Consider the following 19,215-nt stretch of genomic DNA (forward strand, 5'->3'; position numbering starts at 1 on the left):
GGGAGTAACCCCCAATGGTATTTTCCTTACCGTACCCTTGTACACTGAGCGCTGGCACACATCACACGACCTACAAAATCGAGATGTGTCCGCTCTTACACCACCCCAGAAGAAATTCTGTAAGATTCTTTCTGCGGTTTTATGTGATCCTAGGTGCCCACCCAATAGACACTCATGTGCAAGCCGCAGAATCTGTCCTCTGAATTTACAAGGAACAACTAACTGATGGGTGACATCACCTGATGCGGATTGGAACTCGCGATATAACAATCCTTGTTTTCTTCGAAAGAGTGACCGGTTCCCATTTCTAGTCGTCTTGACTACTCCCGATTCGGCTTGCTCTCGTATACGCCCCAACGTTGCGTCATTAGCTTGCTCTTTTCGGAATTCTTCAGCGGTAGCAACGTCAGTCTGCTTTGGTACCTTCAACTTTTGGATAGGTTTGCTTTCTTTCTTCCGCTGATTTCTTGTCTCTACAGCTAGACATGTATCACCATTCCAGTCTTCGTCCGGATCCTTCGGTTCTCGAACACCTGGAATATTCCCAAGAACTACATCATAGATAGGATTATCCACACACAATGCTTCCACCTCACCAATGAAGAAGGGAGAGTCAAGCGTTACCTTAGCAACGGGGAACGTCCTCATAGTACGATCTATCATGAGGCACCTCCTTTCTTCCCCAGCAAATTGGTCTGGCTTGATAAGTCCCATCTTCACAAATGTTGTGGAACATCCGCTATCCCTCAAGACTTTGACACGCTTGCCGTTGATGATCCCTTCTTTGACTGGCATAAGCTGGAGGGGTTTAGCTCCACCAGCAACACTAACTATCGGCAATGCCAACTCCGATTGTATCCCAGTGACTTCTCCTTCTACATCTGTACATGAGAAACAAGACACTATTACCAAACATGCATTAACATCGTACATTTCCGACTCATGACGATTCACCCTTCTTTTATCCCGACCAGTCGACTCCGGAAGTGAATCTGTATCTCTGTCATGGACCTGTCTCTGAGGTTGCTTCGGCATGCTCGACGTCCTGTCCGATTCACTCTGAATCTCAGCTCCCGCAGCTGCAACCTCTTTCCTCTTCCGTTGCGTGCAATGCTTTGCCTGATGCCCTAGTTTCCCACAGATAAAACAACCCCCAGGACGGCTTTGCGACCTGTCTGATGGTTTCGAGCCTGCTGGTTTCGAGCCTGCATGCAGAGGAGGAGAAGTGGGTTTAATGGTGTGTGACTTACCAGTCCCACCCTGCCATCCCGATCTTGCTTCTACAAAGCAGTCGGCAATCTCTATGACCTCCTTGAGTCCCTTCGGCTTTCGTTCCTTTATGAAAGTCTCCATATCTTTCGAGCAGGTAGTGTAAAACTGCTCTATGAGGAACAGCTCCACTACATCGGTGAACGTCTTCTGGCGTCCCGACATCTCAATCCATTTATCAACATAACTCCTGAGCCTGATGATAAATTGCTCGGCTGTCTCACCCGAATCAGGTTTCGAACTCCGAAATTTCTTTCTGAAACCGTCACTAGTAAGCGAGTACCGCTGCAATATCGCTGTCTTCACTACATTATAATCTTGAGCATCGTCTTCACTCAACCGGGAGTAAGTGTCCAAGGCTTTTCCCGTTAACAGAGCACTTAAATTTACAGCCCAAACATTTGACGGCCACTTTTGCGCAACCGCATAACGTTCAAATCTAAGTAAATAAACATCTAATTTGTCTTTACCACAAACAAATGAGGGAAGTTTAGGGGGACGAATATTATGAGTACTGTTATTACTATCCTGGTTACCTCGTTGCTCAAGCTTTACACTTTCTATTTTCAACCTAATTTCTGCCAATTCTTTTTCCTCCTTCAATCGCTCACGCTCTTCTGCTCTCTTATCCCTCTCTCTGTCCTGTTCTACCTTTAAGAAATCCCTTAATTCTAAACCTGTGAGACCCAAAGATTCCCCAATTGTTACTAACTTTTCGACATCCATGTCAAACACTCACAGTCATTCAAATGAGAACTTACCACCAGAGCCAGAAACAATTTAGCAGCGCGTGGAGAGCGACGATGTGGAAGGCGAACGTGCACCAGTCACCAGGTATCCTGCATGTACCTCCAGTTGATTAACTCTAACCTGTTATACAGTAGGTAACATACAAAGAAAATATTATACATAAACATATGCATACTATAAATATTAAATGCAAGTTCCAGAAATATCCTATAGTCGTTCAAATATTAGAAATCCCAGCTAAATATCATATCCTTTTGTAATCCCAACAATTTTAATTTTTTTTTCGCCAGTCCTGGCAAGGTCGCCAATTATTGTCAAGATATACAAAATAGCCACAACGACTCTCATAAATGAGTTTTACAGACTTTTATTTGACAACTACACCAACATCTAAATTCATAGACATCTGCTGTTACAGAAATATTACATATACGTACGGTCATTTAATTACTCCAATACCCAAAAGTGTAATCCCGTCTAAAGTTAATTTCCCAATTCATATAAATCTGCTGTTACACAAATATTACAAATACGTACAGTCATTTAATTATTCCAATACCCACGAGTGTAATTCGTACAAGTTAACTTCCCAGTTTTTAAAGTGTCCGAAATTAAGACAATTGTCCGAAATAAGGCGAAAGCCTTTTGCTTGGTATTTGCTATATCAAAAGATCAAATACCGACATGGTTCCTACGACGATTCGATGCTTGGAGACTTGTGAAGGTTGATGTCCCGTAATCGCTTGTTACGGCAATCGGTCACGTGCTTCAAGATCCCGGATATACTGACTCGGCGGTTCTCGGATGCTAATTCGACGATCCGATGCTTGGATGCTAATTCGACGATTCGATGCTTGGATGCTAATTCGACGATTCGATGCTTGGATGCTTATTTGACGACGCTCAGCGTGCTACTAGTTAGTAGTGAAGAACGTTCTTGTCCGCTCTTACGGATATAAATGAAATTATCAATATATCCTTCAAAATACATGATATTTAATTTCTACGGTTTCAACGCTTATTTCTAATACTCATTTTCGAATAAAGCAAACGATGAAATAATAAAGGTTATTTCACCAGACTTTCTTTATCCGGTTATAACAAAACCAACATGGTTTCCTTCCACTACACTTTCATTTCATTATTAACTAGGGTCACCAATCTAACTGACCCGGGCAAAAATAGATTTAATTGCTATATCAGAAGATCCAAAACCGACATGGTTTCTACGAGGAATAGATCCCTGGAGACTTGTGTCGGAAGGATGATGACCCACAAACTTAATCAATCATTATAAGAATTTCGTTATGTCAATAAAAATTCGTTAGAGAAATTAAGTCATTTCTAGCACAATAATTTCAATAATAACTTGTTTCTCATCATTACTACTAGGTTGTACTGCGTTAATTCATTAACACAAAATATAATGTTCTTTTACATATAATTTCAAAATGTATGCATGAAGCGTTAAAGCATTTATATCAATAAACGTATATAATTATCCCTATCGAACGACGCTCAGGAGAACGATATTTCATGAACGGCTCTTTCGTCACGTGTTCGTGAATAATTACTTTTGATACACATACGAGCTAATTTGCTCTAACGTGGTGCTTCTTGCACACTGTAAACATGTAAATTATCTGAATCTCATTATCACACATAGGTTATGTATAGAAAGCTACTTGCGGCGGCCGAACGCTGCGAAGCGAACGAGCCCGGAGACACTGGCCGGGGCCCCGGGAAGAGTTGTCTTTTCTTGTTACAGTTATGTTGACAAAATTTTGCCAATGGCAGGAAAATCGAGGTTCTGGGCTACATGGAGGATACCTCTCGTACCGGTGTCGCCTGAGGAAAAGGACTGCTTGCGCCGAATACAAAATCAAGGTTCTGGTAGCAACTTCCACAACACACATAAGGGTACATGTTCAAGACCTCTCACACGTCCAGCTACAACCTCGTCTTCTAGTCAACTGCCCTGATTTAAGTCCACACGTACACACCTTTAAGCATTCTCGGCACCACACCCTAATTTGCATATATTCAGACAAGCGAAATATTTTCTATCACTAACGCCCTCTAATGTCTAGATGACCTTGAAAATAGGAAAACAAATAAAATAAGAACAAATTTCCCATTTTACTCTGACAACAGACATGGCGCATTATGAATGTTCACTACTATTATTAGAATTACGTTGTTAAGATTAAAAAGAACACTTTCTATCTGTTTTATAAATACATGTACAGTCCAGTGTCACAACTTCTCCCAGGTTGCTTAATAGAGCCTTTAATAACCTATATTGGCTGTCGATGCTGATGTCGGGAACAAAGATGCTGCTAAGGTACCGTCTTTTGGTCTCTGGCATCCTTTGTATACCTTTTTGAGAAAGTGCTTTGCAGATCGCATTCCTTGAATTTTTGATAATTTTTTCGTCAAAAATAAAACCAAGATATTCCTCATGACCAGTTTGAAGAATATCCATGCAGCATTTGAAAGATTTTTGTTATTGCAATGATTAATGCTTATGTCAAAGTATTGTCAACAACAATCAATATTAAAAAAAGTGTATGGGCAATTAGTGACGTACTCTTCACCAACAACTGCGCTAATTTGCAGGTAAAAAAATAAAGCCCTGCTGGCATGGGGATTCAGAGAGCTTTATGGAATGTTTATAATTGAGGTCATCCTTCCAAATTTTTTCTGAATTCTTTTCTTGCTTCAGGGTCCAAGCTCGTGGAGTCCGTCAGAGGTGGTCAGCGGTCACTACTCAGGCGTCCAGGACCTAGCTTGGAACCCTGATGGGAATTTCTTGTTGAGTGTAGGCCTGGACCAGACCACTAGGCTACATGCAGTGTGGAGGCGAGACGGCAAGGAGGTATGAGATCCATGTTGTTGATTCTAGCTTGTAGGACGACGATCCGAGATTTGCTCCAGCATATATTTTAGATGCATGGCCTGTCTGATTATCAAGATATTTATGATTGGAAATAAAAATTTCATTTTTGTTTTCCTAATGTTTTTTTTGACACTTCAGTCTAATTGGGAAAATGAGTATGGTAAAACCGGTCACTCAAAGATTTTTACTTTTTTGAGGCTCTTCATGATGATTTTGAAGCTCAATTTTTGTGGGGCTTCAATATTACACAATAACACAGATACTGATAACACGTAGGCCATGCATATCAGATTTAACATGGTTAAACGATGCCTTTACCCGATTTAAATCGGTTTCCTGATTTTTTTTTTTTTTTAAATGGTTTTTTTTCTTCTTCCCTATTTTATCCTGATCTTCCCGATTTCCCCCTTATTTTCTCTTTTCTTCTCTTTTCTTCCCTATTTTGCCCTATTTTTCCCAAAATTTTTCCCAAAATTTTTCCCCACTTTTCTTACTCGAAAGGGGGGAATGTTGTTAGATGCCATTTTTCCCCCGCTAATCCTCATCTTTTTTTTACTCAAGGGGGAAAAACAAAAAAAGCTATATTTTTTTAGTGCTCACTATCACCCCTGAACCCTGTTCCGTCATTGTTGTAGTTTTGGTGCGTTAGTTACTGTATAATATATTGTGATCATTATAGCTTCTTAATATGCATTCAATTTGTCTCCCTCTCCAGTCATGGCATGAGATAGCTCGTCCCCAGATCCATGGTTACGACATGCATTGCTTAGCTATGATTGGACCTCACTCATTTGTTTCAGGAGCTGATGAAAAGGTACCTAGATAGGCTCGTCAGATATGGCGCAGTAAACTGCCCCCAAAATTTTGCTGCGTTTTTTTAACGTGTATAAAATGAAAGGCAACTGTAACAAAGAACTACGCATATCAACTTTAGCTGATGTGTTTATAGCTCTGTGTTATACGATAGGGAAATGGGGTAGTGTATTTACACTTTAAGTTATCATAAAAAAAACACAGTTTTACCGCATAATATCTGAACGTGCCACTGGATAATAACATAGTGCTGTCAAACGAAACACTTTTTGATTTGATTTGATTTGATTTGATTTGATTTATTGGTTTCTTAAGTATAAGAAAGTAGCGAATTTCGTAAGGGGTCTAGATTGGCCAGCTTCATACCACGAAAAATACATAAATCTCAATATTTTGCAAGTTCTGGTTTCTTATTGCAAAGAATGTGCAGTCAATAACAATTTTTAACAAAGGTTTCAAAAATATGTGTCAAAGCATTCAAAACTGAGAAATATCAACCCAAAGAGGGAGAAGAAAAAAAAGGATTTTTTTGTTTGTTGAGAATTCTGACTGTGTAGAACAGGTGAATATGCATGTGACACCTGCTCTACACATTTTTACATAATAGCAGTGAAGGGATGTTCCTTTGTCTACCACAGCAATTGTTGAAGGCAGAATGAGAAATTGTATATTTTGTCCTCTTTCTTTGTCCGTCATGTTCATAGTGTCTTTATCTTTGTCTCCATACTTTTGAATAGGTTCTCAGAGTTTTTGAGGCACCAACCAACTTTCTTAACAACTTGACCAAGATATCTGGGGTTGACACATCATCAGTTAAGGCATTACAGGTATGAAGATTACCCCATCCCCCAACAGACACACACACACAAATGCACCCACACCCACACTGGTCCACACACACAAGCTCACACATCACCCCTACCCCACCCCACCCCACCCACACATTGTTGAATTAAAATGCCTCTATTTATGTAGTTTGACTGACGACACCGCATCATTCCAAATTGACATGGATAGCAAGATTTTGTTAAGTAGTCTGATTTTCAGACCCTTGTACCGAAAGGTTGTACGTTTTGTGCTACACCAAGATTCAATCAGTTTAATTCTGGCCATTACAAGGAGTGGGTTATTGATGTAGACAACTGCTCATGTACCTGTTACAGCTCATTTTATGTATGTTATTACCACCAAAAAAAAGAAATTGGTCAGTTACTGAATAGTGTCTGACAGTACAGTCTAGAAAGTTTTTTTTTTTCTTCATAATTTGAATACAAGGACACTGCTAATGTGACATTTCACAGATTGGATATATGTGACATATTTGTAATTCATGTAAATTTCTAGAGAATTTGATGTTGGCTGCAAAAGGGATACAGTACCTTTAAACAATGAATTTGACCATTGCTTTAATATCTTTATATTTGCAAGATTATTGTGAGAGAAAAAAACCAAACCAACATACTTTTCATTTTATTTCAAAACTTCATGGATAATGAATTGACATAGATGTGATCTAACAATAGTTTAGGACTCCAATAGGACTGGAATTTTGAAATGGATCCTCAGATGTAGCATTCGTAATTCACTGTTAGTCCTATTATATTACTCAACCCAGGTGATGTAAATGGGTACCTGGCAGGAATTAAATCTTTGAAATGCTAGAGCGCCGTTTAATGGCAGCACAGCTAAAGCCGGGGTAATAATCTCCAAAGTTTGGAAGCGCATAGTGATTGTAATAAGCGCTATATAAAAACTGAGTATTATTATTATTATTTACTTCTTGTTTACCATCGTTTGAGTCGATTGGCACCTGAGGCAAATAAAGGGGTAAATCTAAACCTCCTTTTTTCCCCTCTGTAATCCGGGCCTTTGAGTGGCTCTCTTCAGACAATTTAAATAAGGTTTATTACGAACAGAATCAGGGGGGTGTTTCACAAAGATTTTAAGTCAAACTTAACTCTAAGTTGGACTTAGAAATTATGGAGAGCCATTTGTAGCCTTAAATAAAATATATTCAAAAGCAAAAACTCAAGTATTTTAGACTTTTCATAAATTCCACATCAAGAAAATGAAACCTTGCATGATAATAGAAAATATGAATGATTTGAATCAACATTGTCATGCCTTTAAAATAACTTTAACAAAATATTTTCAAAGATGCTAACGGCTTTCCATAATTGTTAAGTCCAACTTAGAGATAAGTTCAACTTAGGATCTTTGTGAAACACCCCCCTGGGACTCATTCCCTTTGCAGGAGACCAAGAATCTAGCGGAGGGTGCCAGTGTACCAGCTTTGGGACTGTCTAACAAGGCTGTTTACCAGGGAGAGGGGGGTATGCCTAGCGTGGACAGAGAGATCCATCATCCTAGCGAGCAGTACACCGAGATTTACTTTGCACCGGTTGCTTTGGAGAGTAAGTGTTACTTTTTTCATGTATATATAGTTGTCACTCTCCACCCAGGGAAGTTAACGCGGGTACCTGGTAGGAGGAAATTCTTTGTATGCTTGAGCACCTTTTAGTGGTAGCCAGACTAAAGTTGGGTAGTAATGTGATTGTAGTGGCCTCAGAAAGAATGGTATTATTACAGATGAGGCTACCATGGATAAACAACACACAACATCAAGAATTATAATATAATAATAATAATAATACATAAGATTTATAAGGCGCCAAATCCACTTGACAGTCAAATGCTCAAGGCGCAGCTTGTGCAAAAGATGAAATACATGATACATAATATATACAAAAGTGCAATAGGAAAGGTACAGACATGAAAGATAATGGTAATCAATTATAAGCTAAATTAAACAGATATTTCTTAAGATTGTTTTTTAACACTTCAGCAGAACTGCTATTCTTAATCCATTGAGGGAGAGTATTCCACAATGATAATAGTAATACTGATAGTAATCATGATAATGATAATGATGAGGATGAAAATGATCAGAATAATGATAATGATCCTGATTTTCCTAACAGGCCCTCCAACTGAAGATCACCTGCTACAAAACACCCTGTGGCCAGAGACTCAGAAGCTGTATGGACATGGTAATGAAATCTTCAGCGTTGCTGCTCATCCCTCAGGAAACATCATTGCATCAGCATGCAAGGTAAAGGGTCTGACCAGGGGGTGTTTCACAAAGATTCTAAGTCAAACTTATCTCTAAGTTAGACTTACAAATTATGAAGAGCCATTTGTAGCCTTAGAATACAATATTTTAAAAGCAAAAATTCAAGTATTTCAGACTTTTCATAAATTCCACATCAAGAACATGAAATCTTCAATGATTATAGAAAATAAGAATGATTTGAATCAACATTTTATGCCTTTTAAAATGACTTTTACATACTATTTTCGAAGATGCTAATGGCTTTTCATAATTGTTAAGTCCAACTTAGAGATAAGTTCAACTTAGGATCTTTGTGAAAACCCTCCCTGACCTCAACGATAACAATATGAATCCCTTGCCTATGGGAACCAGATGACTCCTGTATAAGCCAGTTCATAAAAAACTTTGGAGCTCATGACCCCAAAATATCCACAGATCTTTTACATGATGGCTACTTCCCACTTGTGCATTTTAGAATAATCACTGCCAAAGTGATGGAGGTGCTTCATGAATACCTTGTGTTTGCCTCTAGAGAAGAATACATCCACCTGTGTATCAGATAAATGTACTGTCAGTGCATAAATGAATACTGATTACATAACTGTCATGAGCATGATACCAGTATTTGCCTCAACAGGTTTTACAATTTGGGAACAATTACCTTTATCTGCCCATGCGCAGATAGTATTTATGACTGGCTTATAAATTGAGCCTTAGATGCAAATGAGAGGATTCAGTAGTCTACAAGTTAAGGTATAGACCAGTTTTGGAAACGCCCCCCTCTCAAAAAGTGAAATGGAAGCTCTTAATACCAATCATGTGAAAGAATATGTTCCTACTAATACGTGATGATACAAAATTTGCCGGGAAACCACCTGCTAATTGATATATTGGGTAAATTATCATATTGATCCAGCCTGGAAAGATATCACGAATGCACTTTTGGGTCATATACATGTATTTCTGCTTTTTTTTTTGCAAATTTAGGTTGAAGTATTACCATCTAAACCTCTGCAGGCAATATTTAAACAATATTGAATACCGGTAGATACTTTGCACCCAAATCCCTTCTTGAACCGCAATTTTACTACTACCGGTCTTTATCTTTAAATCATTCTAATACCATGTAGCTCCCCTGTTGTTTATGTGGGAAATGAATAGACTTGTTTACTAAATTTATGCATACTTTTTCATCAAAATGTTCTCTCGACAACTAAAGAAAACAAAAGAGAAACTTGCCAGATGCTTGACTGACATAGCAACAACCAAATTATGCAGATCCCCTCTGTATAGATGCCATTAATAATAGCAGGTGAATGAAATGGCTGGTAACAAGGGGTTAGGAGAGGAACATAGAGGCTGTTCACACCGGCAGAGATAGCGCGGTCTAGCGCGCGCTATCTCTGCGGTGTGGAAGGTACAACGTCGTTTCGGTCCGCCCAACAGCGAGCCACGGCGAGCCAAAACGGCGTGCCAGTACTGGAGCACCTCTTGGGGGTGGTCCACGAGAGATAGCGCGGCCTAGCGCGCGATAGAGCGCGCGCTAGACCGCGCTATCTCTGCCGGTGTGAACAGCCTCATAGTTTCATAAATAGTAAAGAGGTGTATTGTATTAAACAGGTCAGGCCTCAAAGATTTATGGCAATGAAGTATGTATCTCTCGCCATTTAATAATCAAACCACACCTCTACCCAAATTTGGTTATTGTGTATTTAAAACAAATTAAAAATGTCCTGTAATTTCTGCAGGCAGCTAAGCCAGAGCACGCAGCTATCATCTTGTGGGATTCATCGTCTTGGCAACAGAAAGGTCAACTGATGGCTCACTCGCTGACGGTCACTCAGCTTGCGTTCTCTCATGATGGCCGCTATCTGCTCGGAGTGTCCAGGGACAGGACTTGGTCTCTCTTTGAAGAAGTCCAGAGTGAAGGTGGGAAGACTAGAGAGATGGCCATTCTTAAAGACATCATTTAACAATGTTAAAGGGATAGTTGAGTTCTGTTTTCAGACCGCAAATGCCTTCAAAGTGCATGGTTATTGCTCTTATTCCTATATATGACATTTATAGTGCCCTTTTAGAACCTAAAATTGCTATGAAGGTAATTTGAGACCCCGAAATGTGTGAAATTTAGCCAATACGATCATACCAATTCAGCTCCACTTTAAAAAAAACATGGTGACCGTTAATTAATTATTTAATTATTTAATTAAAAATAACAATACTTGAGCCGGCTAATTGTGGGTAATATAAGTAACACGAAAAGGCCAACAAAAAAGCCAACATCGGCATTTGCTGAAATTCAACGTAAAAGGCGTTATATCATTTTTTTTCAACAGTTTTTTCAAATTTTTCAAAATATCTACTATTTGTAGTGGTACATACAGTAAGTATCAGAAATCGTTATATTTCAGCCGTCTCTGAACCGATTTTTAACGGGCAAAGATGATTTAGTCATTCAAATTGTATGTTCTTTCAAATTTGACACTCAGTTTTTCATTATCTCACAAAATATTTTGTGTAGCGCCCTCTGCAACAGAACTCAACTATCCCTTTAAATCTGATATGCACGGCCCTACGTGTTACCAGTGATTGTGATATGGTAGTATATTGAAGCCCTAGAAAAATTGCGCTTCAAAATGATCAAGAATTGCCTCAAAAAAGTAAACATCTTTGAGTGACCAGTTTTTCCATATCTTTTTTTCCCAATAGACTAGTGTTTTGAAAACCGTTAGGAAAACGCAAAATTCGATCTTGATAATCAGACAGGCGATGGGCTTGTAAAAGTCATGGGTTCCTGACTGACGTAAAGGTTTATAATTATGATTGCAGCATGAGCTTAATCCAGGATTTTGTTTCATAATCTGAGACAAAGTTACCGGATCCCTTTCACGACAATCATCCCACATTTTGTGGTTTGGCTTAATAACTTTTGATTCAGAGACTTAAAATATATACCAGATACACAAGTAGGAAGGGCAAAAGCTATTGCACACACTGCACAAAATGCTAGGAATTTCGAAGAAAAAAAAAGAGCTTTATAATCCTTAAGTTGGCAGCACATTGAGGGGGTTCAAAATCGTTGGGTCATTATTATTTTTTTTTTTTTATTATTAGTGTGCTTTAAACACCTTGAGTGGTGGATGTGAATGCTATAAAAACATCTAATATTATTATTTATAATAAATTTTGATGATGCTCAGGATGATAATTATGATGATGATAATGGTTATTATTGATTTTATCAACATTATAATTATTATTATTATAATAATAATAATACTTATTGAATCACTAAGCGCTTCCAAACTTTATTACCCCGGCTTTAGCTGTGCTGCCATTGCGGCACTCTAGCATTTCAAAGAATTAATTCCTGCCAGGTACCCATTTACATCACCTGGGTTGAGTGTGGCAAATGTAGATCAATGTCTTGCCAAAGGACATTAGTGCCTTGGCGGGTCTCGAGCCGCGGACCTTGTGATCTACAGTCCTGCGACTTAACCACTCGACCACGGCACATCTACATTATCATTGTTATTATTACCATTATTTGTATTATTAGAAGTAGTATTATCATTGTCAATGTTGTTGCCGTTATTATTATTAACAGGGATTCGCATTATAATTTTGGCCCACCAAATTAAACCCTCTTTGATTCTCACTGATTTCAATAGATAATCCATATCGGCTGATAGCACACACCGATAAGAAGACATCAGTACATTCGCGTATCATCTGGGCATGCTCTTGGTCACATGATAGTCAATTTTTTGCTACATCCTCCAGAGATAAGAAGGTAAGCTTGATCATTTTTATTTTAAATTATTTTGCTTTTATGTAGCGGCTAATCGTTCCTATGTGGAGGAATGGTTGATATATTTGGTAAATTATCATATCTATCTGGACTGGATAGATATCGCATAGTCCCATATACATTCCAGAACCTTGCAGTACACACCAATACTTATATGCTAGATGATCAACCTTTTCTGATTGATTCCACAACGTTTCTTTCACAATGTAATCGCATGACCAGAACTGGTCTATACCTTTAACCCTATTTAGCCCGGGGGGGCTTTAAAAGCCCCCCCCCCTCGACATTTTTCGCTATGATTTTTTAATGCAAGAAAACATTGCACTGAAATTTTGTGACTTTTTTCTTTCGAGTCTTGTGCATCTTTTGAAGGAAATTTTTCGAAAATCGGACCCACCATTACAAAGTCATGTGTCCTTTTGTCTTTGCATGTCAGCCTGAAAATCGCTCATTTTTGTGCTTTGTGTACAAAACATATTGAAATCTCATTTTTCAAATAAGGAGATAAAGCATTGGTTATTTGGTCTTGTTTATAGTTTAGGTGTTTATTTTGGGGTCAAAATAGTTGAATTATAGTTGGAAATGAAATAAAACAACAAAAACAATAACATACATAAGTTAAAAAACAAAGAAATACATAAAAAATTATCAAAACAATAGATAACATAAGGAATAACCCTGGTTTTTCAATTTTTTGTGTTGTATTATTATTCCAAATGGTCTAACAAATATACATGTATGTAGTGAGAAAGAATGCTTAAATATGAATTATGTCTGATTTATGGGCAAAAATGTGAATTTTATGACCTTATTTGCATAAATTACCATAAATATGCAAATGAGTGAATTTTTCAAAAAATTGAAATTACCATAGTATTCTATACACTTCACTTGACATGTATGCAAATTTTCGCGGCGATCAGGCGTTTCACGGCCGAGATCATAGGGGGGGGGGGGGGGGGGGGGCCTTAGAAGCCTCCCCTTGGGCTATGCAGTTTCAAAATAGCCCAACTAAATAGGGTTAAAGAGAAGGTCAAGGAGTTGAGCAATTATATTTCAGCCTCAGCTTGCAGCCTTGGTGAAATATAACATCAGATTTGGAAGACCAAATAATCTAGAATTTTGTAAAATTCTAGATGGAGCAAAATGGTTTACTAGTATTAAAGATGAAGTTGAGTTCTGGTCATGCGATTGCATTGTGAAAGAAACGGTGTGGAACCGACCAGAAAAGGTTGATCATCTAGCATATAAGAATTTGTGTGTATTGCAAGGTTCTGGAATCATCAAAATGATAAGAAATGTGGCCAAGTCTTGGTAAAGTTACAAACACTTGCACAGAAAGATGTATATGGGACTACACGAACACGTGGCGTAAAAAGCCGGCCCCCGATTTTTACGATGTTACATGCATATTTAGAATATGAAGGCATTTGAAGAGCTAAGCTTTTCAGGGAACATGTCTTAACTGATGTTCTTCCACACTTGCATAATAAGAATGAGTAATGCTCACAAATTTTTTTTCACCTCTTCCCAGAACTCAACCTTCTCTTTAATGTTATATACATGTAGTACTGTGGAGCAGGAGTCATTCATGCAATGAGTAAAAGCATACCTGCCAACCTTTCACAGCAAGTATTAGTAATCTTGAAAGGAAACATTAGGATTACTGTCTATTCTTGATATTTTTACACGAATTTGTTTTCAGAAGAAGTTAGGATATCATAACATTAGTTTTGAGGGCCAAAATATAGCAATTAGTAGGCGGTTTTCCGGCAAAATTTGTGTCATCACATATGAATCAAAACATATTCTTTCACATGATTGGCAATAAGAGCTTCCATTTCATTTTTTGAGATTGGGGCGTTTTTCAAAACTGGTCTATATCTTTAAATATTTTTTTTCTTCTTCTTTTTCAGGTCATTGTGTGGGGTAAGAAGACAAGCGTGGATGAGGACCAAGGTGACGCCGGTCCTCTTGGACAGTACGGAGCTATGTCCAAGCCGCTGGACGTTGGTGATTCTGCCACAGCTATAGACTTTGCCAGACAACTCACAACAAATGGAAGGTAAATAAAGAATTAGTTATGGAGCCATTGTATTGGAATTACTAAAATGTTATAATGATAATATTGATGATAATAATATTGGATATTTTTATAGGCCTATATCCACCACGCAAGGTGTTTAAGGCACTCCGGCTCTGGTGGGCTACTGATTTCGGTGAAATTCAAGAAATTCCTTCCTACCGGTACCCATTTAGCACCTGGGTGGAGAGTGGCAAATCATCGGTGGGGTGACAAAACCTTGTATCTCAAGTTTTTGAGATTTTGATTTTTTTTGCATAATTTTGTACCTAATGGCCTGCGACACCACCTCATAAATCCATGGAACGCCTCCTTCTAGGTTTTATCACAATTTCCACACAAACACCCTTAAACTAAACCTCGTAACTTTAACCCCCTCTAAGGCCCCCCCCCCCCCCTATGATCTCGGCCGTGAAACGACCGATCGCCGTGAAAATTTGCATACATGTCAAGTGAAGTGTATAGAATACTATGGTAATTTCAATTTTTTTTTAAATTTACTCATTTGCATATTTATAGTAATTTATGCAAATAAGGTCATCAAATTCACATTTTTGTCCATGAATCAGACATTATTCATATTTAAGCATTCTTTGTCACTACATATATTTGTTGGACCATTTGGAATAATAATTCAACACAAAAAATTGAAAAACCATGGTTATTCCTTATGTTATCTATTGTTTTTATAATTTCTTATGTATTTCTTTGTTTTTTTAACTTATGTATTTTATTGTTTTTGTTGTTTTATTTCAACTATGATTCAACTATTTTGACCCCAAAATAAACACCTAAACTATAAACAAGACCAAATAACCAATGTTTTATTTCTTTATTTGAAAAATGAGATTTCCATACATGTTTTGTACACAAATCACAAAAATGAGCGATTTTCGGGCTGACATGTAAAGACAAAAGGACACGTTACTTTGTAATGGTAGGTCCGATTTTCGAAAAATTTCTTTCAAAAGATGCGCAAGACTCAAAAGAAAAAAGTCAAAAAATTTCAGTGCAAGATTTTCTTGCGTTAAAAAATTATCGCGAAAAATGTAGAGGCAGGGGGGGGGCTTCTAAAGCCCCCCCCCCCCCCCCCCCCGGCTAGATAGGGTTAAGTGCTAAGCCTGGCGCCTCCCCCGCATTCGTGTTCCCAAAATCCAATGGCTTCTATTGGTAAATCAATAATGATAAATCAAAATCGACTTTAGCAACTGTCCACCAAAAAATTGTTGAGTGCAAATTTGACAATTGTAATTAAAGTAAACCTATCTTAGTAGTTTTTTAATTGTGCAGCTGTGATTGTTCTATGTAATCATATTTGACTTTGGGTCTTACATGTAGAGTGTGTTTAGGTATATTGTAACCCAGTCATGTCCAATGGCTTCTTTTGGTAAATCAGTAATGATAAATCAAAATCGATTTTAGCAACTGTCCACCAAAAAATTGTTGAGTGCAAATTTGACAATTGTAATTAAAGTAAATCTATCTTAGTAGTTTTTTACTAGTGCAGCTGTGATTGTTCTATGTAATCATATTTGACTTTTGGTCTTAGAGTGTGTTTAGGTATATTGTTAGACAGTCATGTAGAAAACCACACGCACAGCTCACAGAAATGGGATATGGGACTACACACTCATGTGGCATGAGTTTTTGGTCTAAACCTCTCAGCTATTTCTTGATGTATATTCAAAATATAAAGGCATTTGAAGAGCAATCATTTTTAGGGGACATATTCACTATGGCATTCTTCCAAACTGATATTAAAAAAAGCTCACAAATTAATTATATACTTTACCGGAACTCAAGCGTGTTAAAGATAAAGTTGAGTTCTGGTCATGCAATTGCATTGTTAAATAAACAGTGTGGAATCGATCATAAAAGGTTGCTCATCTAGCATAGGCCTATAAGTATTGGTGTGTACTGCTAGGTTCTGGAATCATCAAAATGATAAGAAATTTGGCCAAGTCTTGGTAAAATTACAAGCACCTGTACACCAAAAGATAAATATGGGGCTACACGAACATGTGTCATAAAAATCTGTCCCGATATTTACGTTGTTTAATGCCATATTTAGAATATGAAAGCATTTCAAGAGCCATGCTTTTCGGGGAACATTTTTTATCTGATGTTCTTCCACACTTGCATAGTAACAATGATAACGCTAACAAATTATTTTTCACCTCTTCCGAGCACTCAACCGTCTAGTACTTAAATGTTTATTTTGACAGCTACATCCTGGCTGTTGGTGTAGAATCAGGATCAATATCAGTCCATTCATGGCATCCTTCCCAGCCAACTGCATGGACGTGTCTCGTATCCTTACCTAAACAGTGAGTAGAATATACCAGGGGTCAGTTCTCTATTTTTTATGAAAGCATGTAGGACTTGCATTTGTGGTGAATTGATAATAATAATAATAATAAAAACGTTACTTATAAAGCGCTTACCACCGAAGTCTCTAAGCGCTACAACAAACAAAATAGACTGATAAACAATTACAGTGTGTACATATTAAACAAAACAAAATAGTGCAAATAAACCTACAGATTACAATACATATGAAATACACACCAATGTGAACAGGATAAGTTAATGAATGCAAAAGCAATCTTAAATGTATGTGTCTTAAGACAAGTTTTAGATAAAAGGACATGATAAAAGTGTAAAAAGATTCCTTTATAGTATTAATATTTGTGTACTCTAATCAAATTCACTTTTGGAGAGTGTTATATTTAATTGGTTTGATTATTTTTTTCCAGCTCGGGTCACACCATGACTGTTAAACGATTGAGCTGGAGACCAACAAGTAGAAGTCAGCCTGGTGAATCCAGTCAGAACCGGTTCCAACTGGCTAGCTGCAGTTCAGACGGGAGTGTGCGGATACACATGTTCGATAGCCTGTCGTGACATGATTCCTCCTCCTTGAAAGCGTAGAAACTGAAGGGCTACAAGTTTATAGACACTATTTTGACATTATTGTGGCACTATGGGCCATGGCTTTCACGAGCATAATAGCGCCATGTGAGTTGGTCAGCAGTAGATTTAGTACTTACATTTTAATAGTATATCCCCCCCCACACACACACACACAATCGGTATGTTTCCATCAGCTCAAGATTGCCAAATAGCCTGCTATTTCTGATTTGGGAAATAGGCCCGAAGTTACAAATCGCGTCTTCATCAGCTCGAGAAATTAGCTCAAGATATTTGGCTCAGTGTTCGCGCATTGTCCGAGTCTTCGGGGTTGTGGGATATTTTGCAAACTAGCTCAAGATATGTTGGGATGAATTCCCGAGCAAAAAGCCCACTGTTTACGCCTTCACCTGTCAAATATATCCAGGATCAGTAGCGGGATATTTGGCAATCTCGAGCTGATGAAGATTACAAATTGAAAAAGGACTAAAAGCAGAGACCAAAAACTTTTGTTCCTCTTGGTTTCGTTGGGGGGGGGGGGGGGGGCTTGGGGCTTGTGTAAAAAAAAGGTTTGTACTTGGGTTCCCCCCCCCCCCCCCTCCCCCACCCCACTCAGAGAATTTCTGGATCCATCCTTGATTGATATCACCATATATGGAAAACTTTCCTGTGGTCATGATGTTTGAATTCATAGTTGAAATACATGTACTGTATAGTGAAACCCGCTTTAGTGACCACCTGTATGTAAAGATCACCTGTATGCCTGTAAACACCTTAAGAGGTCTTTATATACAGGTATATTAACTGTTCCTTGTCATCAAGATTCTGTTATTAGATATTATTGTGATTTTTTATTTTGTGTCATGAAACTGTCATGAATCTGAACTTGGGGAATCTGTGAATGTTCCATGTATACACAAATATCTTGCTCTAAACTATTTATGATCAATGAATCGTGATGTCTCCTTGTTTGCTTCCCCAGACAATAAATAACTTTTCATGTAAAAGAATTTAATTTTCTGTAGCTGTATATATATATTGTTTCAACGTTAATGTATTAAGAAAACTAATAAAAGTGCAAAGTGCGTAAGAATCCTTTATTGGCAAAATTGATGATCAAGGTAGATGCCATATAGCAAAAACGTGTTCAACCATTCTAATAAAACATTTGGCAAGACATTGATCGACATTTTCCACACTCCACCCAGGTGAAGTAAATGGGTACCTGGTAGGAATTTATTCCTTGAAATGCTAGAGCGCCATATGGCAGCCGTGCTTAAGCCAGGGTAATAGTCGGGAGCGCCAGGAGGGTCAAATCTGACTGACATGAGCGCTATACAAGAACCCACTTTTATTATTATTATTAAAATACATATAACAGGTTTTTCAATGATAATACATGAACGGCAAAATTTTTAATAGATTTAGTATAAAACAAAATAATAATTGTTCAATAAAATGGTGAGAATACCCACGGAGAAGCAAAAGTTTTTGAGCAGAGGTTCCCTGTATTAAAGATATAAAAAAAAAAAAAAAAACGGTAACAAAATACGAATGATTACTTATTA

The 19,215-nt window shown here is 37.8% G+C and overlaps 1 protein-coding gene across 1 annotated transcript in view; it reads left to right on the top strand.

The window, feature by feature from the left end:
- The window catches only part of LOC115926134 (elongator complex protein 2-like), a 33,907-nt gene extending 16,025 nt beyond the window's left edge, over window positions 1-17,882 (top strand). The window contains exons 9-18 of the mRNA XM_030990651.1: window positions 4,745-4,897; window positions 5,634-5,732; window positions 6,469-6,558; window positions 7,986-8,145; window positions 8,713-8,843; window positions 10,592-10,772; window positions 12,515-12,636; window positions 14,571-14,719; window positions 16,963-17,064; window positions 17,494-17,882. Of these exons, the coding sequence (XP_030846511.1) occupies window positions 4,745-4,897; window positions 5,634-5,732; window positions 6,469-6,558; window positions 7,986-8,145; window positions 8,713-8,843; window positions 10,592-10,772; window positions 12,515-12,636; window positions 14,571-14,719; window positions 16,963-17,064; window positions 17,494-17,641 (1,335 nt within the window). The 3' untranslated portion in view covers window positions 17,642-17,882. The remainder of the gene's footprint in view (window positions 1-4,744; window positions 4,898-5,633; window positions 5,733-6,468; window positions 6,559-7,985; window positions 8,146-8,712; window positions 8,844-10,591; window positions 10,773-12,514; window positions 12,637-14,570; window positions 14,720-16,962; window positions 17,065-17,493) is intronic.
- Window positions 17,883-19,215: the final 1,333 nt, after the last annotated feature.

Source organism: Strongylocentrotus purpuratus, unplaced genomic scaffold, assembly GCF_000002235.5.
Source record: "Strongylocentrotus purpuratus isolate Spur 01 unplaced genomic scaffold, Spur_5.0 spur5_scaffold_19, whole genome shotgun sequence".
Classification (NCBI taxonomy): Eukaryota; Metazoa; Echinodermata; class Echinoidea; order Camarodonta; family Strongylocentrotidae; genus Strongylocentrotus; species Strongylocentrotus purpuratus.